At 36.7% G+C, this 25,589-nt stretch overlaps 2 protein-coding genes across 4 annotated transcripts in view; one reads left to right on the forward strand and one right to left on the reverse strand.

The window, feature by feature from the left end:
• Window positions 1-8,109: 8,109 nt before the first annotated feature.
• LOC139819539 (serine/threonine-protein kinase zyg-8) lies at window positions 8,110-17,618 on the reverse strand. 3 transcript variants are annotated; one of them, XM_071788947.1, is made up of 6 exons: window positions 17,428-17,618; window positions 15,196-16,242; window positions 14,741-14,918; window positions 14,321-14,614; window positions 13,820-14,062; window positions 8,110-13,133 (listed from the first exon to the last, which is right to left on the reverse strand). In XM_071788947.1, exons 2-6 carry the CDS (start codon window positions 16,239-16,241, stop codon window positions 11,544-11,546), a joined length of 3,351 nt encoding a protein of 1,116 aa, XP_071645048.1. In that variant the 5' UTR covers window position 16,242; window positions 17,428-17,618; the 3' UTR covers window positions 8,110-11,543. The 3 variants fall into 3 exon arrangements, with proteins under 3 accessions (XP_071645048.1, XP_071645045.1, XP_071645046.1); XM_071788944.1 differs by having other exon boundaries at window positions 8,110-13,136; XM_071788945.1 differs by lacking the exon at window positions 17,428-17,618 and adding an exon at window positions 16,896-17,394 and having other exon boundaries at window positions 8,110-13,136.
• Window positions 17,619-19,883: 2,265 nt separating this feature from the next.
• Window positions 19,884-25,589, forward strand: part of Crb (cell polarity complex component crumbs) — a 34,518-nt gene continuing 28,812 nt past the window's right edge. Inside the window, exon 1 of the mRNA XM_071788171.1 lies at window positions 19,884-20,269. Coding sequence (XP_071644272.1) covers window positions 20,245-20,269 — 25 coding nt within the window. The 5' untranslated portion in view covers window positions 19,884-20,244. The remainder of the gene's footprint in view (window positions 20,270-25,589) is intronic.

A 25,589-nucleotide genomic window follows, 5' to 3' on the forward strand; every position in this document is an offset into this window, starting at 1 on the left:
TACGCATTTGATCCCCTTCAAAAACAACTCTTTTATCATATTCAAAACTTTACTAAAGCTATGCAAATGCATATTAAATTTAAATTTATAAACATTATAAACATTATAACATTTACTTGTATATCTTAATTTTTTAACTCTTGTTTTAGTTTTAATTTTAATTTTAATTTTACACTGAGACTTTCTTATTTTAATGACGGATTCTTTTATAAATTTAATATAAATGTATCTTTAGGAAAAGTTAGAAAACTTGACGTTTAAGAAAATTTATCAAAAAAATTGCAAAACGTTTTCTCCGACATATATGTATGTATACATATACCGATGTCAATACATGTATATAGCTATATAAGACTGTTATCATACGATCTTAACACGCCACAAAAAGCGAGAAGCTGATTTACGAGAATTCGTTTGAGAAGAGCTTTGATAAAAGTGACAATAATTTAAGGGTATACTCGAAAGACCAGAGACAGGATATTAAACGACATTGGAGTAACACGAGCTGCTGCCGCTGCTGGTCATAATGGAGCTGTCAATCAAGATGAATGTCACGACCGAAAAGAAGTATTGATTTCGATAGAAACTCGTTTCCAGTCGTCACGTCATTTAAGAGAAATCATACGCTCTGTTAATTCGGATTTATGATCTTTTACGAAACTTATATTTCAATCCTTTGCCACGTCGCGGCGTCGCCGCGTCGGTGAAATTCTACTATAATGGCAATATATTACTTTTAATATATTATTTATTATATATATCCTATTTATTGTGGCAAAGAAAAAATTTTTAGATTCTATCCTTTTTGTGATGATATCTTTTAACTCTTGATATTTTAATGCATTGAATTTTCATATTAGAAATATAAATGATTCTGCATTGGGTAGCATCGTCAGCACGTTACTATCTGTTCGGGCGACGTTATTGCAGTCACGTTGCTCTCTATCTCTGATGCTCTAAGAATCTCTCTGGTGCTTAAACGATGATCTATAAACGATACAGCCGCGTTTAGGGTTAAACTTTTCCTTTGAATATTAAAAATATGACCGAGAGAAATGTACAGAGCAGGAATGAGACACACAGTAACATGACTACGGGGTACGATCGCGATCGGGATAAGATGTCGTAACCTTTGGCTGGGCTCACAACTCGTGCCGCGTGAGTCCCGTTAGTTTCATATAACGCCCGGGGATGCTCAACACATTCCTGGAGACGTGCGCCACCGGCGCTACATGTAGATGACATATATCAATGATCTTTATTCCTGCGGCTACTAAACATTTATTGCCGTGAGCTTGTTTCGCTATAGATTGTCTAGGAATAATCTCTTTTGGCGAATGTATATTTTTTTAAGATTTCGTAATCTATCTTTTATTATCAAAAATATCGCGAGATATAATTTTATTCTAATTTATAATAGATTAAACGGAAAAAAATATTAATAAAAATATAATTGCATAAAAAGTTTTCTGTTTTCGAAGAAATATATCAACCCGGGCTTACGTAGGGACGCCAGAAGGGTGAGGAAGGATTCTAGAGGGGGGTCGTATCCTAGTAATTATGCCACAGACGAATGTCGGGACATTCATCAGCGACAGTATGTTTAATGCGTAGCCGTTAAATATGTGCGCCAAGCACGCCATGGTCTGCCTAAACACAACACTCCAACGGGGAATCCAACAAATTAACGCCAATGCGTTAAATGTTCAAGCTAGAAGATTGTCTTTGTCTTTCGAAGCAACTAAGAAATTGTAACCCGATTTAACGTGAAAAAACAAGTGATTTTCCCGACAACTTTACTGCTTATTATACGTAGGTTACTTTTTTTAATACAAAGTTCTTTCAGGATTTTATTGTAAAACTATATTAAAAAAAATTTATTTTAAGATAAAAACATTATCCGAAAAATAAAAGTACCACCGATGTCACAGTAATGTATACTGTTAAAACCATAATAAAAGTCACGATAATTTTGTCACAAATTACAATTTCGCGCTTTTATCGCAATTTAAACGAGCAGAGAAAAAATCCGGTCTCTAAAAATTAGCGGCGAGTCATACGAGTAAGTTAATAGGAACGTAGTATATAAACGTTCGCGGCCGTAAACAAGCGACGAAGAAACATTGCCGGCAATATTGTTTTAATCCGTAAAGAAGAAAAAATGTTTGTGCAGCACAGCGATTAATATGCCTCTATATATTCAACGGATGGCCCGTTGAACGTCGCCAATAAATTCTGATTTTTTTCAGGGCTAATATCACGATCGTTTTAAAAGAAAAAAGTTATCAAGATATAGTAAACATATTGCAAAAATTAATAAAAAAAACTTGTCCAAAATCTTGTTTCTTGTAGAAGATAATATCGTATCTTTAAATATGATTTTGAATAATATCATATTTAATTCTTTAAATATGATTTTAAGTTATAGACATTTAGGAAAAGTTATAAAAATGTACATTTAATAATTTATGATTAGATTAGAAATGTAATTTATATTTCAAAATGTATAACAATTGTAATATTAAATAAGTATTATTTAGTTAAGTATTATTTAATTTTGTGCTCTTTTATTTTAATATTTAAAATCTGAAATAGGATAAATTTGAAACATCTAATGCTTTAAACCCAACTCAAGTTTGCGTTTCTTTGTAATTTAATACTAGTTAAATAATTGAGTTCGTGTAATCTCTGTCAAGCACGTGCCATGTTTTCTTTTAATTATCACGATCGCCGAGTGTTTCGTCCAACAAAACGTGGGTAAGATTAATGATCTCCGAAGAATGGAGTCATTTCTTTCTCCGATCAAACATGCGGGATAATTAATAACGCACCGATTGACCTAACGATTCTTAATCGACGGCGTGAAAAAAACTGTGAAAAACACTGACTGTGTGGAAAAGGTATAAAGAAATTAAAAACAGATTTTGATTAAAAAATCAAAAGTATATCGTAACCTATTCCAAGAGAATCAATTCCAAATATAATATGTTCTGATGATTTGTTATAATCTGGAGTAACTATTTATTAATTGCAATTCTTTAATTTAAAGCAAAAAAAAACAATGTAGTATAATTATTTCTGTTTAAGAAAAATGTGCTAATTTATGAAAATTAAATGAGTAATTTAAAAAATTAATAATTTTTTTAATTCGTCACTTTTTTTTATTTATAGTAAAAATAATATTTACATCTGGAAAATTAACAAAATCAATTTTTATATTGTGATTATTTCCCGATTTATGAGAATGATATTAAATGTTCCATCGACTTATAGTGGAAATCGATCCAAATATCGAAAGTCCCTATTTGCAAGGTGGATCAACGAGTACGGACAACTGCCATATATCGTTTTTCGAACCGGATAGGAGAAGCGCCGTAACAGACGGTCTCGTGTTTACGCTGACGATCAACGTGCAAAAATAAACGCGCCCTGTATATCCGTAACCCTTTTGCGTCGATGGACGACACGCGTCCGCCTGCTACCGCCGAAGTCTGTTTTTGAAATGTTTTCTTTTTTCCCGAGTCGGATAAAGACTGGATGTATTAGATTGATTACTAAGTACGCGAGACTTGACTTTCGTATAATTTCTGCAAATATCGGAAACGTTCATTCTATCTCTCTATATTTATCTCTCTTTCTTTGCAAACGTGATTATTATGTGATATCGCATAATCTTTATGTAACGTAATTTAAAAACAAAAGCACACAAAAACTTTTTTTATATTATTTAAGTAGGCGTGTATTATTTTTGCTGTGAGCAAATTTGGAAAAGGCATTTCGATGCTAATTTTATTTTCAAGATAAAACGTGTATAAAATTACGCTGCAGCAAATTCCCGGTACGCTTTATTGGAATTTGCGGAACGCAAAATTCTTTCAAAATAAACTAGGTGCAAAAGAAAGAATCTGTTTACGACAAATTAAACGCGCGCAATATGTTCAACTCACTCAAAATCAGGTATGCGCGTTTATGCAAATGCATTATGCAACCGCGCAGTACCAAAAGCGCATCAGTCAGGAATTGCCAAATTTGGCAATCTCATCGGCTCTCTCAGTTGGTTAATTATACCGCGACGAGATGATATGCAAAAATGTCTTTACTTTCCAGTAATAAAGAAAATGAATTGCCTGTAGCTTTTCGTCCATACAAATAATTCGTGCTTTCACAATTCTATACCTTACCCAACATTTTTACGGATTTCTCCAAGATAGAATCCAAGGATAAATATTTTGATTTGCTTGAATAAAATAGAATAAAGAGACAATTTCAATAAATTTTAAACGTTCGTTTAGATACGATATCTTTATAGAATATTAAAACGTCCAAATGATATATATAGTCTTAGTTACATAAAAATTTGTTACATAACCTCATTCTATGATTCGCATAAAAAGCAGAAGAACTCTGCACTGTCGCGATTGCAACAACGGAGTATTAAATCCGCGAGCGGCGTAAATTGATATAAACATGAGTGTATAGTATTTCGAAAGACCTCGGGAAACGTCCTCGTGACGCAACGTTCGCGGAACAATCATTAGCGGCGCGTTTGAGCGCGAAGTCTAGCGGTGACGGCGACAACGCACGCATGCATCGCAGAAATACCGTTACGCTCCGATAATAATCGCGGCAGGTGTTCCGATACGGCGAATAATTTCGATACTACGAAATTCCTCATCCACGCGGGGCCAAATTGCAATAATTATTTCCACGGTTTGCGTCTTTCCTACATGACACTCCGCGAAAATGTAGCAACTGCCACGTCAAGCGCGAACGCGAACTTTACGCACGAACTTTGTATTACGTTTTTTTGCCGTAGTTTTATGACAATTATGTCGATATAAAATATTTCCATATTACAAAATTTATTTGCAAATATAACAGTTTTGGTATTTTATATATGAAAATGCTGCTTATGCAAATTATTTTAATAATTAAATCAAAAAAATATATTATTCAAAAAAATTATAAAATAATTAAATCTTTTTTCTCAATTTTTTATCTTAAAAAAAATTACGATTCTCCTAACAATAAGTGAGATTAGTGAAACGAATGAGAATAACATATCAATATTTGCTATTTTCTCCTCGCATAAATTGCATACGAAAAAAGGGATAATACGACATTCAATTTAGTGCTCTCACGCTCGCATGATATTCTCGGTTATGATTATTATGTTACCTCGCGCCTTCGTCCAATCCGCGAGGGTGAGTTTTTCGTAAACTCGGTGACTGTAAATTACGTGGCGCGAGATACGCGCACATACAACGCGCCGAGTTAATATTTGAACACGAAAAATTGCCATTTTTGCGCGCGGTATATTACACGTTAGCTATAGAGTAGTTTCTTAGTCGAGCGATGGTATTCGATATAATGTGGAAATGAGCATAAACAATATACAATGAAAAAATAATGTTTTTACAACGCGGTCGATTTTAAGGTAGTACATTTTATCATAAAATGCTATGCTGAAGCCGTCAGCGATACAACTTAAAAATTTCTGAAAATTTTAATTTTTCTTTAATATAAAATAAAATCAATATATTACCGATCAATAATGTACTTTTATTTTAATCAAATATTTGTTTTTATCATAATAATGATTATAAAAGTTAATTAATATATACTAATAATTGAATTAATTAATATTAATTAATAATCGGCGCATTTGTCGTACATACATTAAAATGTAGTAAAACAAATAACACGCAATAATTATATATACTACTAAATAAAATAGCGTTTTATTCGCGCCTTAAATTTGAATGACCAGCGGATTTCGGAGCGACGATCTCACGTGACTTATTGTAATCGGCTACCATTCCGCGGCTTGCGATATTTCACGAGATATGATAACTATAATAACGGCTAAACGTTTTAAAACTCGCAGTCTCCGTCTATAACATGCGTGTGTAATACATTGAAAGCCGTTTACCGTCACCATAAAACAAATTTTCTGTCAAACTCACCTGATCCAAGCGCGGCTTCGTGCCCGATGCGTGTCCCACGCGAATCTTGTCTCGTTGATATGTATCCCTCCGTAGCTTCTGCGATCACCAAAAAAGCACACTTTTTCACCGATATGCGTCACAAAGGAGAAGACGAGAGAGAAGGAGAGAGGGGGAGAGAGAGACGATTCTCACTCTCGATATGTAAGCGTTAACATAATCGGGACGGAATCACGCGCCACGACATTCGAACCAACAACGACGAGCGTGGACGATCGGCGAGCGCCGACTGCGCCACGCGCCGTGGAACGTTGAACGTTGAACCGTATCGAGGTGCGAGGTGCGCGGTGGCGGGTGGGGGCGAGCTCGCCGCGCGGGCGGAGCAAAGGGAAGGGGGAACATCCCGCGCCCGCGGCCCGCTACCCTCGCCGCGAATTCGTTACAGCTGACGGCGATGCTCCGCGACGACGCGCAACATCCGAATCACGCCAAACAGATCTGTCTTTTCTCGCATTTTTCGCGTTCGCGCTCCAATACGTACAACACGCGTTAGATAAATATTAATAATTTAATTAAATATATACCCGAAAACTTGTGAAATTGTCATCTCCCGTTTGATCCGATTGAAAATGCTGGGAACTTTTCTAATATTCTCTATGTCGGAAATTTAACAAAGATATATTTATTCTGTCATGTAATACACATGAGATAAATGGATTCAATATCTGTCTAACGTTGCCATCATAATCTTCCCGTCACTGGATTCCGCCATTGCCCCGACGCGCGCGACCACTTTTTCACGCACCCGTGCAAGCCGACCGAAAACTTGTAATTACGTACATTTCTCTACTTGAATAGTCAACCCGACGACCGATTTCGGGTTGATATCGCACGGTACTGCTGGTGATCATTGGATCTGTTACGTTCGCAGCTTTATTACGGATGAAAGAATTAAAGAAGCTAACGCGTAAAACGACGAACGCGTCGAAACGCGACGGCGAAACGGACACGAATGAATGCACGTCGCGATTCGCGTCATTCGCGATTGGATTGGAGTTGAAAGATTCGAATCGCGCCAACTTCACGCGGCTACGCGAAAACTCCATTAACCCGATATTCCGAAAAATCTCAATCGCGATGATCGCTCGTTAAATCTTTACGTCGATGATGTATTACACGTTGATCAATCTAGAGATCCGATGCTAATAATAATTTATAATTAATCGACAGTTAAGGGTGCGAATGTTCGTAATGCAAGAACGAGGGAATTGAGAAGTGAAATATTTCGATCAGGAGACAGCACGATAGAACGTGATGCGTATTACCGAAGAACGATATCAAACAACTATTCGCGATCACATCGGGTTAATTAGCACTCCGCGTAATCAGAGACACGACTTATTGTTAGACACACGAATTAGACAACGAACGAGTCGCGGGATGGATTTTCGGAGCGAAAATCGAGCGAGAAAACACGGCGCGATTTTCGACTGCGCCGCGACGTGAGTAAAGACAGAAAAGAAAGGGGAGAGAGAGAGAGAGAGGGGGAGGGGGAAGCCACAAGATTACCGCTGTGTTCAAGTTCAAAATAAACAAAAAACGTGCTGTTCGCGCTTACGAAAACACATCCAACTGTCGACAATCGCAATAAAACTGCCGCAAATTTAAACGTAATAAAACGTGAATAAAAATGTTATCGCATATATATTTTAATACGATTTATACGTCGATGCTAATAGTATTTAGTACTATATCTGACTAGTATATTACTGCATTTTGATACAAACGTAATTTCAAACGTGTTAATATAATAATGTAATAATTTATACTTTAATATAATGTCACAATTAATAAAGAAGATAAAAGAATGTTATAATAAAATATTACAGTGTCACGAAGAAACTGTTATAGTCGTCTACTTCAATTTGATTAGCGCATCGATTATAATAATCAAAATAACGTCTTAAATTATGTAATTTTAATTCAATTTTAATTTCACGAGCATGTGTGTATGACTGATGAATAAAACTGAATCAATTGTCTTTGATTTTAAATAAATAGATAAAATAGGAAATAACACGTGCGAATATTTCATTATTATCGTTAATATTTATCTTGATGGTTTCAGGTAAGCATTAGCATGGAAATGAAATAGACTCCGAGATGCAGTAACCATGAAATTTTGTAATTATATTTTTCAATATAAGTGTAAGTTTTGTGGCAGTACATTAAATAGTTGCGGGTGCATTTATGATAATAATGTGTGTTGCTTAATAATCTCAAATAACTGAAATAGTAATAAAATAGAAACCCGTAGTGCCGTCAAACATCGCGTCAACGCCGATGTAATCAATTGCACAAGAAATACCTACATGTTGCAATTTATTCGCTCCCTAATATACGCTAGAAAAAAAGTGCAAAGATAAAACTCGCGTAATTGTGTAAACCTGGCAAATCAAAATATTAAATAATTCAGATTAAATTCTATTGAAAATTATAATCAACAAAATTTTACACGCACGTACTCAACTAATATTAATAATATTATTAATATTATTAATACATATGAATTATATTTTATGTCAAATTTAAATACGTTTCGCTATTTTCCGATTTTAATCATGTCGACGTCCTTAATCGGAACTCAGCGGAACATATTTTATCAATAATTTCAAAAGTTGTTAGATTGTTTTATTAATCATATTTGTACAATGCGTATTTTGGGAAAATAAACATGAAATTAACATTGCAAGACACACTGGCGTGAGGTGTTGTAGCTAGCTTTCTTTTAATTCTATTCCTGCAAATCGCAAACTAAACAGATATAGTTAATATACAAATTTGGAGAATAGAGTTGCATGATAAGAGATTTGCTTTTATACGAATATCATATCTCTAATATATGTATATATATGTATAATATAATATAATAATAATATATAATATAAATAGTTAAAGTCGCAATATGCATCTTTAATTTTTGGCGTAAATCACGTTTAAAACCTATGAACTATCATAAATTGCGCGCAGATCGACATGCTTATTAAGATATTAAGAACAATACAACAAAACAAGAACAAAAAACAAAAAAAAAGTAATTATTACCGTTTATTAACAAAGTTCTAAAAGTCGGGATTCCGCGCTAGAAAACGCGAATAAATAAATGACGAGCGAACGAATCACAGTAACGACATTATTTTTATCATTTTACGAGTAATCAAGCCTTACACACACGTCATTACAATTATGTACACGAATTTGTCGATATAGACGTCACACGAGCGCGATACAAAAATTGTCGGGAATCGCTGCAGCAAAAGTGAGACCACAAATTGGCAATGATCGAGCGACAAAGAGTGCGATGTTATAATTCTGATAATTTTCACAATTGATAAAGTTGAGTCAAGACTTGATCAAATCTCAAAAACCTCACCCTTTCGTTATTTTTGAAATTTCCGGGTTCCAAAAGTTGCAAATTTTACATATGCATATATTATCTACTTTATATATGTATATTTATATATAAAAATTCCAATATTGTTTTAAATTAAAAGATACTTTTGTGTCCTTAATTACTTCAATGTAGAATCAAAACGGAAAATTCCATAAGTATATATCCCACAATCTAAAAAATATAACGTAAAAAGGCAATCTCTCTCTCTCTCTCTCTCTCTCTCTCCTTCGTTTAAAATAAGTAATTTTAAATAAATAATTGCATACAGTTGAAACTGACTTATTATAAAAATAATTTTTTGTTTTTTTGCAAAAAACGTCCTCTTTCAACATTCTTTACTCATTTGATAAAATCAGTTATGTGAAAGAATATTTTCCTGATTTTCCATTTTGATAAAGACGACACTGTCAATTCTTGCCTTCACTTTATCAACACCTACAAAAATAATTTTAATAATAGTCATCTTTCTTTTTCTGCAGCGCATGCACTCGTTCGTCAATTTTCCAGTGTCATATCTTATTGCTAATACGACGCGGTTCCTTTACAAAAATAATTATCTTCTCGCTTTTCCTTGAATAAATTCAATGTCCACTACGCTTATCCAGCATCCCAAAATCGCCCAATTCGTCGCCCTTTGTCTTCCGTTGCGAAAATTCTTACGTTATTAAATACCAATTGCTAATCGCTAATCGCTAATCGCTAATCGTTAATCACTAATCGCTCGAAAATGAAGCTTTATCCTCCTAGTTATTATTTTTTACCTTAACCCTTTCGATCATACATTGCACTCTTCGAGAAACTACTCGGTGTAACTTTTACCTTAAAATCGTATTTTTTCTTAAGACAAATTTCCTTTAGTTTAAAAGAGACGTTCAAATATCAATATATAAATAAGCTAAAAGTCGCCAAAATTAATTTTTACGTTAACACATATATGTTAAAGCCTTTTTCGCGTCATGGAACCGAAAGGGTTGATTGAATACTCCGTCTATTTGCGTTTTATCTATAACTAGACTTACGTAGACATCCGATATAAAATAACCTACTTAAATGCATTTGGCATGTTTTGTTCTTAATTCCAAACTCGCCCGCTTCAATCTTCGTCATCGTCATCATTCGCTATCGATCTACTACTATCTCAGTGCTGTTGACATAGTCATCCTCCCGGACGATTAAGGACTGGTTACATCATCATCGATTAGCACTCTCTATCACGCAAGATTAATTATATATTATTCTTACTCTAACTAAAAGGATAATATCTAAAAAAAAGGACGAATTGCAGCCGGGATTTTAATAACTAGCAAGTCCTCCAGATTAACTCTAGAAGTTAATACTGGTAAGTAATTAATTTTTGCAGATATGAATTTAAATCCAGTTTTATTCTTTAAAAAAATCTTTTGCACACTTTGCGATTATGTATCTGTCTTTGGTCTTTTTCAGCTATTCAATCTTCAACTGTATTAAAAATTGTATGGAAATATACGTAAATTTAAAAAAAAGTTTTACACCATTTCACACTATTCTGTGTTGGATTATCTACAAGATTCGAGGATCTCTTTCTGAATGGCATCAGTGAAAAGTATTATAACTGCACTTTTTAACACCTGTACAATTATTTTCCTATTTTGTCGGTAAAATGCCTTAAAGAAATATTATAACTTTTTAACCCATCGTTTTATATTTCATTTTTTATTTTTATTGTAATTAATGACCTGAAAACTTTCAGAAAAAATAGAAATGATCGATTATTGTAGCTTTTCGTTAACACTGTCACTACTGTCAATCTAAATCTGAAAGTTCAAAATCTAAGGATTATGAGATCGTTTCTACCATCGCAAAATGTTTAGTGTCATTCTATTTAGCCCTTCGTAATTTCAATTTAATAAAATTTAAAGCGACGCGAAACTTTTCTCGCGTGTACACAGTCATTAAGAAAATAGTTCTCAACTTCGATAAAACTCGCTTTTTCAATCGCTACGCAAGAGTGTCAATCAACTTAATGACTTTAAACAATACCAATACCACAATTGCCCCATTTTTAAAGCGTTTGAACTTTGGATTTCATCGCTCTGGCGCGAACTAGTCGTAAGTCAGCGTCCACACACCTTTGGCGAATCACCTCGACTCTACGCTACTCGTTATCACTTCGTCCTGGTCGTGTTCAGTACGCCGCTTGTTTTCACGTGAACATTTTGCCTGTTGGATTTGCTCCTGCTAGCAATCGTCGAGGCGTCGATCACTGATCTCCGGCTCCTATCTACTTTTTCCACCTCCTCTTCGTCCCTTCCCTTGTTCACCTCAGATCGCTGAGTGCGACCCGTCGACTTGTACGTGATCCTCCCGGTCTTCGATTCACTCTCGTATGTCTTCCTCAACGGCTGCGGTGTATAATACAAGCTAAACCGTTTTGTCCGCGTTGCCGACTTCTGTCTCGTTTCGTCGCGTAATTCATCCGTTGAGCTAAACTTCCGCGTTGTGACTTTATCACCGCTGCCGCCGCCGCTGCCGCCGACTTCCTCGGGCGATCTCTTTGTTGCGCATGAAGAAAAGCAACTGTATCTCTTGCTCTTGGCATTTCTGGGATCTATTTGACTCTTTCTATTAATGTATCTTTCCTGTCGTAGCTTCACTGGCTCGTTCTTTTCGCATTTACCCATTTCTTGAACCCTACTAAACGGACTATTGCAGTTCTTTTTGTCGAGCTGATTGTTCGATTTAGGTGATCTTAATGTATTCAGCACAGCTATTCGGGTTTGCAGTATCTTCGTAGCAGACGTATTCTGATCCTGATTATTCGTGAGTTTGGAAGATATCTGCGATGAATGATCCTTGAGACAGTTGTTCCGGTTCGTGTACCGAAAACTCACATTCTCGAAACTATCAGTCGATTCCATGCTTTGCGTCGAGCTCGATTTTTGGCCACGTGCCAATCGCGCGAATTGAATGTTTACAAAGCTGTCAGAAGTCTCGATGTCATTGCCGGTCGAACTATCGCCTGTCAGACTGTCACTCGATGTCGACGCAGTCGCGTTGCTGTTGCGAAAGTCATCGCTGTCGAATCTGCTTTCACGACTCATCTCGTACAAGTTCTTTTGGTTACATGTATTTTGCCGATTCTTGACGATGGATTTATTCGTCGACTTCGGCGTTTCACAATTTGAGTGAAAATATTTTGGCTCTTTTACAGAGTTTCCATTTTTCTGATCGCCTCGATGATTCCTAGAATCCGTGACTATCTTCTCGGCGATTTTGCTGCAATAAACCGGTGAATTGCTGCGACAATTGCACGTATTTAAATTCTCTGGAATGCTGTTAAGCGACGAAGTAGCGCTTTGCGATTCAAGACGACGTCGCGGCCTTCTGTTATAGTTTAGATTATCTATTAGATCGTGCATTGATCGGCTCAGACTATTGATGTCTTTCAGACAGTCGGAACTAAGAAACATTAAATCGTTTTCGTTGCTATTGCCGTTGGCAAAATCAATTTCATCATGATTTCGCTCATCCGATTTTCTCTGGGTATTGATGAACTCCGGTGCGTCGCAACGATCAATATCATTTTTCCACTCAGCTCTTGTTCTGGTATCGTCATCCTGTCGTTGACTGCGCTGCTTCTTGAAGTCGAACTCAAAGGTAGCCAATCTTATCGGCTTACGCTGCTGATTCCAGTATTGCTCCGCCGGTGCGTCGGCAGCAGTTGCTGTTGTGGTCTGCTCGCCTCCTAGAAAGCTCTGCTGATATACAGAGGCGGGACAAAAGAAAAGAAAAAGCACTGCTACAGATACAGCAAACCACTACAAAAGCTTTCTTAGTCTTGTGTTCGAAATAAAGCCGACAAAGCGTGAAAGAGGCAAGTAGGTTTCTGATCACACCACGCTCATAACATGGAAATTTTGTTCAGCGTATAAAGTAAAGGATCATAACAAATTATTATTTCTTAAATAAATTACATTTATAGAAGAATATTTATAATACGTAATCTTTTTTTGTAATTTATAAAATAAATTCTATAGTCTAGGTCTAGAGCTGTTCATGTTTTCGATTCTTTAACCGAAACTATATAAATATAAAATTCTTTATGGATTAAGTAATAATAAAATTAAATAAATTCAAAACTCGAGACAATTTCGTTGACAAAACTTATTGTTGAAATTCCAAATGTTACATTTACAAAACCCGCTCTGAACTCTTTTCCAGTGTAGTGTGGCGTGACGAACTGAAGGGAGCTGAAGGAATCGTGCCCAAAATAATAAATGCAATAGCGAATGTGTCGTGTAGCCGAGAACCACATGATAAATTCATCTTCGGTTACTGTGAGAGAGTGAGAAAGGGGTTTTAAGCCATGCTGGTGCGGCAACGCGGTGATTTCTCTAACTTGTGAGATACAATAACAATGTCGTATGTCAGTGATAGTTACCGCGAGCCACGGATGATCTAACACGTCCTCCGCGCTGAAGCGAAGTTCTGGCTGTGCCTGCAACATGTTCGAGATGAGCTGCTTTGCGGAATCCGATATCGTATCCCAATACGGCGATGTAAATTCATATTGACCGCTCAGAATACGCTCAAATAATTCTTCCTGTTCGTTATCTAACGATACGAATGGTGGAAAGCCGCACAAGAGAATATACAGAATTACTCCGGCCGCCCATACATCAATCTAAAAAACAATATATTTATATATACATAAGAGTTATGACAGAAATATTTTTTTAAAAAAAGACAGATATTTATATATAATCTAAATATATATTTTTCATGTCTTTATAGATTAATATTAAGAATTCTTATATTTTTGCCTTTAAAAATATATTTTCTTTAAAAGTACATATGAAAAACGTGTTCCAACCAATTAATTTTTATAATAACTTTACTTGCTATACTTAATTGCTAAATTCGCTATAATAAATCAATATACCTTTAAACCATATCCGGTTTCGGCGAGAATTTCCGGTGCCACATAAGTAGGTGTACCACAGACTGTGTATAAAGGTTCTCGCACTACCTGCGCGAGTCCGAAATCACCTAGTTTCAAGCACCTAACGTGACTGCCATCCATCTCAACTAAAAGATTCTCCGGCTTAACGTCGCGATGTACGATATGATGCGAATGTAAGTAAGCCAAGGCGGAAGTCAAGTGACTAATCATCACACTTGCTTCTGCCTCGGAGAATTTCGTCGCTACTGCGATTGCATCGAATAAATCTCCACCCTGAGGAAATATCGTTTCAATTACTACATCTTTGCAATTAAATTTTACATTATAAATTAAATTACAAATGTATCGTTTTGATTTGTTTTCAACACTATTACGTTTCTTTCAATTTCGATGGCATACCTTAACTAGTTCCATAACTAAAAATAGCTGATCGGCAGTATCTTGTTCCGCAATCAAACTGATTATATTGGGATGGCAAACTTGTCTTAGTATCGCTACCTCGCTGGCTAGCATTGTCTCCTTTCCTTGACACTTGTACTTATCCACAATTTTCATAGCGTATTCAGCTCCGCTAGATCTATTGTAAAATATTAAATTTTAATGTTTCGTATCAGATTTTTTGAACAAATAAATTAAAGGCCATCTCTGGCTAAATAAATTACAATATTGCATTACATTTTGCGTGTTAATTATATATTTTTTTATATATAAAACTTCACTATTATTTTTTTTACATATCGTACAATTATCTTCTATAAAATAACATCTTCTGATCTTCAAAACTATAGTTTTGATGTTTTCATAATTCATATAAAATTTCTATTTAAAAGTCCTTTGTGCTTTGTAATACTTACTTGTGAGTGCAATGCCTAACGACGGCAAAGTTTCCGTCTCCAATTATGTGTCCTACGGTGTAATGCAATCTCAGAGGCTGTGGCAGTATCAAAGATGACGGACTGGGAGTCCTGACTTGCGGCGTGGTAAGCGTCTTCTTGCCAGACTTTCTCGGCATCCGCGGCATCGGGCCGCTCTGTCGCTTGGAACTCCACGGACATCGGCGGAAACTCTGAACACTCTTACTCTCCTCGAAGTCCAGCTCAAAATCTTCCTGTACGGACTTCTCCGGGCCGTAAGCCACGAAGATGTCATCATTCTCAAAGAATTGCTCGAGCAAGGTCACTTGCTGACCTGACAACGTGTACACCTTCCTCACCGCCCCAGTATCGAGTTTTACCGCCTCCGTAATCGCTTCCATCGCGTGCTCGAGACTCGGCGCGTTGCGTTTGTTCAACAATAACCGCACGACCTTACGTGGCTTGGTACCGTGGCGGATCAGCGTCACGATGCGCGCTTTCACGCACAACGGAATGGCGCTGGTCTGCCTGCCGGTACCACCGCCACCACTGCTAGCTGCCGGCGACTGTGGCAGCCCAGACAGCGAGCTCCCCCGACGGACCTTCGACGCTGAATATTCAACCTTTTTAAAGATTTCACCCTGGCCAGACACCACGTAGCACTTGCCGTCCTCTAGGTCGCTGACGCTCTGTACTTTGTGACCATCCATGGTATATATCGTTCGCACCCCATTCGGCAGGGTAACACTCGAAACCAGGGCACGAGTCAGATCGGACGCGAGACTATCGAAGCTGCGATATCTTTCAGGCGTCACTGCCATTACCACACCTGTATAATATTTATCTCCATTGCGGAAGAATCGAACTCTCTTGGCTTTTTTGGTCGGAGGTGTTCTAAGGACATTTAAGCTGTGTCGCGATGTGATATCCAATATCCTCTCATCTAGACTGACTATGGTGGTCGAATTGAGTTCACTGGCACCACCCACCGAAAAGTTGCCACCGCTGGACGGTGAGGCACCTTGGCTCAGTGGTTCCTCCATCATCCTAGAATAGTATTACTCTTATCAATGAAGCAATACATACAAGTGTTAGTTGATATTTTTCAATGACATGTGACAATTAAAAGTCCTAGCTACTCTTATTTTATTAAAACCAACGTCTAATGTCTTTCACATATTGTAACATGTTCCTAATAGATTTTACACCTGTTATATATAATTAGTCTTTCAACATACGTATGTGCGTTGGCATGTTCCTAATATAATTTATACCTTATATATAATTAACAGAAAGCAAAGGTAATTGTCACATAACAATACGTTCAGAGTAAGAAAATAAATTTGTCGGAGGAATATTGAAAATGTTATTGTTTCGATAAGTACGTGATTATAATCTAACATTTTCCAATATAATTTGTTTTTAACATGGTTTAGTGTATACACATGTAATACATAATTAATATATAATCAATTACTGGCTAATGACTAAAATTACCTAAATAAAATTTTAATAGTCACGTAGAGTGACGCATTCGAAAGAGAAATGCACAAATATATTATCCTTTAATAATTTATTATCTTTCAGTCTAACTTTACAGTTACAGACGTGTTGTAATGTAACGAAATTATAAACCAAGCCAGGCCGCCAGGCCCTCTTATCTGCCATCCCACCACATCCCACTACAAATATAAAGTCACCTGGAGATTATCGCGAGCTCGCGCTGCTGATAAATTAGACAGTCCCCCGGAATGGCATTCCAGCCTTTTTTATCCCCTCATCAGCAATAGCATGAGTCACGCTTTAGAAAGTGCACTTGACAGGTGCAGCGGGAAGTGCGGGAACGGGAATTCCATTTGGCGATCGTGAAACCGCTACCAGCTACCAGCTGCCGCGAACAGCACGCCAGACGCTTGAGACGCTAATTTACGCCTAGTTGTTCGGGAATCGGGACTGATATCAGAGCACGACTAGCACGAGGACAGGTATGGACTATGGACGGGGATATAGGATGCTGCGTGGCTGTGGTGCGAATGCACTTAACCTGCTCTCACTCGCCCGTTAACGGGCGCCGTCCGCGGTCCGCCGTCAGCCGTCGTCGACAAATAACGGAATAACGAATATGACGATCCGCCCGGTCGGCGCGGCGCGGCGGTCAACCCGGTACGGTACGGTGCGTGCGGCGATTCGCCTAACGAACACGCGTGTACGTGTATCCACGCTGTCACTCACCTGCTCGCAATCCGAGCAGAACGTGGTCGATCGTCTTCGTCTCGGTGGCACGGGACACGGGACGTGCAGCGTACAGCCGTCCAGTCCAGCCCCAGCCGTTTGACGCGCGCGCGAGACAAGCCGAGCGCCAAGCGCCGAGCGTGAATCACCAATGATCACCACTGATTACCAATTCACCACCAGCGGCACCAGCGAGCTGACATTTTCGCAGCGCTCCGGCGACCGCAAACACTAGGCACTAGGCAGTGCAGTAGCACTTCAGAGTACTGTCACCAGGGTACCGCTTTTACTCGCGCATGCGTGCTGCAAAGCCTGCAAACTAAATTCAACATTCAATTTTGTAACCTGTTACAACTTGAAAAGTTTATTACATGAATTGCAGTTCCTTGCAGGATTCGGTAACTTTTATTTTCAACGCCGGAGAATCGCTAAAGTATTCTTAATTCAAATTTAAATTTCATAATTGAAAGGTTGCGATTGTCGCAAATTACTTTTATTGCTGAATCGACAATTAAATATTATAGTTTCTCATGAAATTCGATGTCGACGCGTCGATGCATCGTTAAATCACCGACGAGATGATACTGATGAAGATATATCAAAGACTATCAATCTTACAATTAGATAAATATGTGATTATTATCAGGGCCTTAAGAACCCGGAAATAATTGAAAAATATTAACATTATCTACATATAACTGTCGATTTAAAATTTTCGACCGCTGACTTATAATAAATATCTGAACAATTAGCTTATTATAATACAGTTTTAAAATCGTGATTTATTATATATATTATGCAGATGTTTCATAACTAAGCATCTAAGCATTCATATTTACAACGCATTAATATTATATATACAGTACCTTCCATAAGTTTGGAAACACTCTATGACAGATGCCGTACGTGCGACTATTTACAGATAAATAGTCGCACGGCAGCGATCTGTGCATGAATATATTGTAAGACGTTCAAATTATTATATATATATTTCCACCTGGGACACTTGCAACACTTGTACATGTCGAAAATATGTCGGATGATTATTTCGCGACACCGAAGTGCTCGGAGTTGAATTTGTTGAACAGCGAATCACAAGTCACAGGTGCACCTTTGGGAAGTTCTCCAGCAAGAATGGAAACGTATCCCGACTGAACTCCAAAAGTTGATCCACCGTATGCCGAGAATATGCAAGGCAGTCATTAAAGCAAAAGGTGTGGTTACTTTGAGGAATGTAAAAATTAATGGAAATTCTTTATTTTAAGTACAAAGTACAATATATTGATTTTATTATGTACTATTTTCTGTATATTGCATTTTATAGAGTGTTTCCAAACTTATGGAGAGTACTGTATATATATATATATATATTGATATATTGTGTTGCACTACCGCATTTTTTTATATAATATAAAATAATAAGACGAAACTATACTAGCAAAGAAAGATACGTCGGTAAAAATCGGTTGTCTCGATAGACAACAGTAAGATGTCACTTTGAGTCTTTTTTGAAAATTCGACACTATTTCTTTTTAAATAATCTTTATTTTAAACAATGATTTTTTTGATCGCTCTTCTTTAACTTTTGAAAGAAGATCCGTTAGATTTTTTTTAATTTATCAAAATTATTTTTCTATTATTTGAGTCTGCATATTTTCGTTAGAAAGGTATTCGTTCATAACTATTCTAATAATTCAGACATTTTATTATATATAATATCTAAACCTGATAATATTGTTAATATTTTAAATTTAAAAAATGTATATTTTTTATTAGATGTGATATCTTTAATATGTAACCAAATAAAAAAAATTATCAAACATTTTTTTCTTAATTTTACCGTTCTTATTAATTACGTTTCTCTTTATTTTTAAAATATTTCTATCTATTCTTCTAAAATCCGTCTATCGTCTAATAAACTAATTTAAAATAGAGCTGCTATCTTTGCGCAAAAAGAAATGTTGAATCGCATGTTTTTATTATGACATAAAATGTTTTTACAACTTACGTTTCAACTAAAAACTTTAATGTCACTATTATAAATACTAAATATGTATACGTGAAAATTAAGATCCTTATTTATACAACGAATAGGAGATTTTCTTCGCCGCGGTGAATAAATAACAAAAGTGACTTGATTTCTTTGTCGATAACTGGCAATTTTATTATCCTTATTTATAATAAAATGCTTATTCGCGAATAAGAAAATGTTGACGTGGATTTGAGAAAGGGATTTCTTTTCTCAAATTTACGTAAAAATTTACAGCAAATTTATTATCGCAAATTGAAATCAACGAAATGATATCGCTAATTCTTGGCTAAAAGAATCACTTTTTCGTTTCTTTGTTCGTACCTGGCGCGCAGGCAAACGAATAGGCAGGTAACCGTGGTCACCAGGTAACTCATACATTGCAACGATGACCGAGAAGGAGAGGGGCCCGACGCAGGACGCAGGTCGACGGTCGACTCTGTCGAGCGAAGTGGCCGAGGTGGCGGCGTTCTCGTTCTCCGCCTCCGCCACCGTCGCCGCGTCAGCCGTCAGCTCGCACTGCTCGCAGCTCGCAGTCTCGTTCGGCGAGCGTTCGTCGTCACTCGTCGGTCGAAGGAGGTCGCAGCTGGTGGGCGCGCGGGTGTGGAGGTGAAAAAGTGGAGAACGTACCTCGGAGCGGAAATTTATTTTTTCACGGCGTGCGGGGAAAAAAGTGCGAGCGGGAAAAACACAGGCAAGAGGAGCAAGAGTAGCAGAATGTTGAGTGCGTGAAAGGGTGAAACGAGACGAGAGAAGAAGGAGCCGAAAAGCAGACTTGGAGCCGGAAAATGCGGGCGCGACACGTCGTGGCAGGTGAGTCAGGCAGGTCTCCCCCTGTTAAGACCGCGGTTGCGGTCGCCATCGCTCCGTGCAACCGTGCGACCGTGCGAGCGTCGCGAGCCGGGGCCCTGAGTGGCCCTGACGCGAGACGCGACGCCGCGCCGCGCAAACGCTACGCCATGCCGCGCCGCCGTCCAGACGCGAAATCTTACCTGAGGGAAACGTTGAAATCGTTTTAATTTACGTCGATCCGCGATCGTTGATCCCGAATGTTAAATCTTTCGTCGCGAATATAACGAGTGGAACAAGATGTAGCGTTCACCGAATTTGTGATTCATCCGAATTGTGGATCCTGAATATAAACGCAGTATAAGCGATGATCTACGCTGACTTACGAGAGATCTTGAATCGATAATCGAACTATAGTGAATCAAGACAAAGCGATATACATCTATATATTATCTTATTATTATTTTTTAAATTAAACTGAATAAAATAATAATAAAAGTGTACAATATATATGTTTGTGTGTATAGATACATGCATATATAAAATTATTATATATATGTACACACTGTATATATAATTATAATTGATGAACCTTGGATATTATTATCCGATACTAAAATCATTAGGAAGCATTGCATTTAGATATAAGATCGAGGAATTTTTACGCTTATTGTTGGTTCCAGAAGACTTCTTACTGGAGACGAAATTCTTTTTACGAATTTTTAAATAATTAAATGAAAAATCCTTGTAAGTCAAAATATCAAGACTGTGTGATTGTTTTGCTAGGTAATTTGTGAATAAATTCAGGGCTGTGGGACAATTTAGACAATTGTGACAGGTGCAGGAAAAATTCACCCTCGAAACATTCTGCATACCTACCTAACCGTCTACCTGAGGTACTGTTATGAGAAAAGCATATCGTTACGCTCCAAGGAAGTCTGGCATTTTGATTGTAGTTAACAAAGAGTCTCTGGTAATCGACGTTGTATAAAAATAGCTTATCGCGTTGTAAAATAATAATTGATAGAAAAATGTCACTGCCAAAGATATCATCCGGAAAACTAAATAGATTTGAAACAAGTATTTTTCTAAAAAAAAAAACACATATACATATTGCAGCATAGTTAAAATATGGAAAAAAGATTATATAGAATTAAAAAGGATTAGACAAAGTTAAGAAAAGACAGATATATGGAGATATATATGTATAATAAATATAGAATTGAAATTTTACTTCTCTCTCTCTCTCTCTCTCTCTCTCTCTCTCTCTCATAGTCTACGTATTTTGTATCACCTTTTTGCATCTCGAGGTTCGTAGATTATCGGCCATCTATTTTGCTGTTTTGAGAGTTTGTGTGACTAGATTTAGGTATATGTTATATCTCACGGCTCTCTAGCGTTCTCTGGGAGCATCACGTGATGCGCTAACGAGACGAAGCTGAATCTATTGAAATCTCCCGCAGGTGAGTTCAATACCAGATCCCAGAACGAGTAAAATCAGCTCCCTTGGCTCTTTGTGATTGAATTTTGATAATACTGAACCTTCTCTTCAATCACGCAATGTTAGTTTTTATAAAACAATTATGTCTTATAAATTTTGAATTTTATTAAAATTAATTTCGAGACATACTCCAATTATTTGAAATTTATTTAATTTTCATAATACAAAAACGTTCTCTAATTAAATTTTTCGAGCGTTGTTGTTTAATAATTTATTATTTGAGGATTGCATTTAAAAGGAATAATTTGCATTTGTGTGGCAAAGGAATTATAGCAGTGCCAAATGAGAGAATTATAACGTTGCGTGAATTATGGAATTTTCTAACGAGCGTGATAAACCAGTTGGACATTCTCTTCCGTGGTATCGTATGTGACAATGAAAAATTCTGATTGCGTGCGATGCGGTATTAATCGATATCGCTTGGTGCAACGAATAACCTTCGAAATGCATTTGCAAAAAGTAGAACGATTCAACAATCGAAAGCAAAAGTGGCTTAAGTTAATCGAAGTCGAAGTCTCTTCGCTATTCGATTCTTAATTTTTTTAGAAGAGATGATAATCTAATTTTATCATCTGTATTATTATATAATAATAACCATTGTATAATCGGGAACAATGTGTTTGACTCCAATGTATTCGACATCTTTCTATTGTAAGTTGTAAAAAATATTGGATTGCATATGCACATGCGAGTGGTGATAACAAAAATTTCTGAATTTACTAACTATTATGATTTTAATTAAACTGTAAAGACAAAATAATTAAATCCATCGACAATTATGCTACCTGATCCTTAGAAAAGTGATGTAATCGTACCGATAAAAATCTTAATGATATTATTATTGTGTGGGAAAACGGATGTGTCCTCACGTTTGGCATGCCTGATTTTCTTCTATTTCTTTTTGTATTAGATTTTATTTTATTATTCCAGCTTCGCGCGTTTTATGATTTAATACTAAAATTTTAAGATACATATAGTTCTCCTACAACTATACATAAAATATTTTTTAATTTACATTAGTAAGAGAAATATATATAAAATCTATAATAAAGATTTTTGTAGAATTCGGTAAATCCTTCATTTTAGTAGCAACACAGTTCTGAAACAAACAAATATTCAGGTACTGTGCTGTGTTTCAACGTTTGGAACATCTGAAGATTTTTTCGTGCCGTCAACAATGGAATGGTTTTTCCTCGAGTTGGAATTTCGATTTGGATTAGAAGAGAAAAAGGAAAGAGAGAAAAATGCCCATTTTTCACAATAGATAAAATTATTGCGAAGGTACAGTTCTGAAACAAACAAATATTCAGGTACTGTGCTGTGTTTCAACGTTTGGAACACCTGACGATTTTTTCGTGCCATCAACAATGGAATGGTTTTTCCTCGAGTTGGAATTTCGATTTGGATTAGAAGAGAAAGAGGAAAGAAAGAAAAATACCCATTTTCCACAATAGATAAAATTCTTGCGCAGGTATGCGATTGCAAATGAGACGTTTTTCTCGTCCCGAGAAGAATAAACGCTGGAATAATTCATAGGCTGGTTATCTCCCTGCGAGTGAGCTTCCGCTTTTATGCGCACCTTTCCGGTCACGTAAAAGCGCGCTGCGCATTGACCGCGCACGAGGAGGCGCTCTTTCGTAACGGTATAAACTTTTACCTCTTCGGGATCACCGGCGTGGATCAGTGACCGACCCGAGAGAGTCACTACGATGACCCGTGAAATTGTCGTTCTCAGACGACAATTATCAGAAAACGAGTACTATGCAAATTTACAAACTATACAGCAAAGATCAACCATCAACTTTTGCAAAAATTTCCAGAAATAAATAACTTTATTACATTTTGTAATTTTTGTTTGCCCAACTTTAAAGATTTTTTTTATAACATTTACTCTCTTTGAAGAGATTACATATTTCTATTTAAAAATTAATTTTATGTTATAAGCTGCTTGTAAAGCTTTCGTGCATCTCGAGCAAATATATAATACAAAATCTTAATTATTAAATTACAAAAATATATTACAGTTTGTAACGCATCTTGAACGGGTGGCGGATCTTGATGTTCTCTAACTTCTCGTCACAGACGTTGTCCAACTGTGTCCAACTTTCCAAAACTAAAAAGGCCTGTCAAACTCGGGGAAATGTCCTTTGTCCGCTCCGTGAAAGATGCTTTAGACCGGGGCGGACAAACGGCTTATCGCTCCAGGAATTTCTGTGCGCTTCGTGATCGTGCCGTAGCCGAGCACTTTTCGTATGGAAATACGAAAGCTGACGCGAGTTTAGATAAGCGACCACCTGTGTGTGTGTGTAAAAAGTATCATCCTTATGAGTCATCTCAATTTTTCGAACAATGTCGAGACGTTGGAGCGAAGCAACGAACTGCGGAGTCTGCGATATCGATATCGTTAAATTGCTCGAAATAAATTGATTTAATTGAAAACGATGACAATAGGGAAATGATGGTTTACAACGGGTAACAACATATTTGCATAACAATATTGATGCATACATATCTTGCCTAGAAGATGCCTCTACAAATACTCGCTGAAATTAAATTTGGTTAAACGAACTCTTTTAGGATTTTGTTGTTGCATTTTAATTAAACTCTCTATCTCTCACGAGTATAGATAATAATTATATTATATTAAAGATTTTAAACGTTTTACAGATATGTATTTTAATAGGTACCTACTTATAAGGAAAGATTCTCCTTTCTCAAGCTTTCAAGATATTCAAAATTTCCAAGAATCTTCGGTTTTAAATGATAATTTGAAGTAATTCGAAACTTTACAAGGTACTGGAATAGCAAACTTTCGAAAGAGGGCATCGTACGCTTATATATTATTAGTCAGAGACCAAGTTTTCAGGCATTGTTGTACGCGACATGATATCGATAACCACGCTAGAAGAGGTCGATAGCTTCACGAACAGACGTCGTTTCCTCTCTGAAAAAGCATTTAACGGAACGTCATCTCGCTCGAGAGCGGAGGCGTGTGCGCGTATGTGACGCAATTGTTCCACGTGTCGCCTGTCAATTTATATCGAGCCAGCACTCGACGCGACGAGGCGTCGCGAATAATTTTGCGGATAATTCGCGCTGCGGGCGAAAAATATTTCGAGTGTATTAAACTCGTTTCTGCTATGAGCGTACTTGTCACTCTATGTTTTTATTGCATTTCACGTTTTTAAGAGGACCTTGCGGGCACGAGAGAGCTCTGAAAGCTTTTACACGAATTTATATCGTTCGTGTCCGATAAAGGAATTTCTGATACGATTGCAAAATATTCGATGCAGAATGTTTTTTGTGTCATTATTGCAAATTTTGTATAATAATAATAGGTTTTACACAACGTATCCAGAATATACAATACAGGTTTTTTTTCTTCAATAATATGGATTCTTCTTATTGGCAAATATGCGCGAATCAAGGAATAATTTTGGATTATTTAGACAAATTTTTTTTTCTTTATGTGTGTATATGCATGCGTATATTTTCTCCTTATACATATATATTTTTTTAATTATGTTTATATATTTTTTTCTTCACGATTCGTACAATGCAAACATCGAAAAATTTCGATAAATGAGATTCTCTATAAAAAAAAAAAACAGAGAATGTTTCTATTCGACTGACTGCGAAAGCGCGCTCACGGGATGTCACAGCGGAAAAACGCAGCGAATCGAATGAAAGTTGCATCCGCACGAGTGTGCACGATACCGGCGTTAAATTACAAAACCGGCTCAGCGTGGCGTAATATACGCTCCGTTCACTCGCGCGAAATTCGAATGCGAAAAAATAAATTCCGATGTGTCTTCCGGCTCGTCATTGAATTCAAATAAAACG

The sequence above is a fragment of the Temnothorax longispinosus genome, chromosome 9 (genome assembly GCF_030848805.1).
Source record: "Temnothorax longispinosus isolate EJ_2023e chromosome 9, Tlon_JGU_v1, whole genome shotgun sequence".
NCBI lineage: Eukaryota > Metazoa > Arthropoda > Insecta > Hymenoptera > Formicidae > Temnothorax > Temnothorax longispinosus.

Excerpts from the sequence above, each read along its gene's own strand:
- LOC139819539 (XM_071788944.1), bottom strand. The coding sequence starts at position 16,241 with ATGATGGAGGAACCACTGAGCCAAGGTGCCTCACCGTCCAGCGGTGGC. Across the intron at positions 14,919-15,195 it reads GTTAGGCATTGCACTCACAA|ATCTAGCGGAGCTGAATACG; the intron begins GTAAGTATTACA and ends ATTTTACAATAG. Across the intron at positions 14,615-14,740 it reads TAGTTATGGAACTAGTTAAG|GGTGGAGATTTATTCGATGC; the intron begins GTATGCCATCGA and ends ATATTTCCTCAG.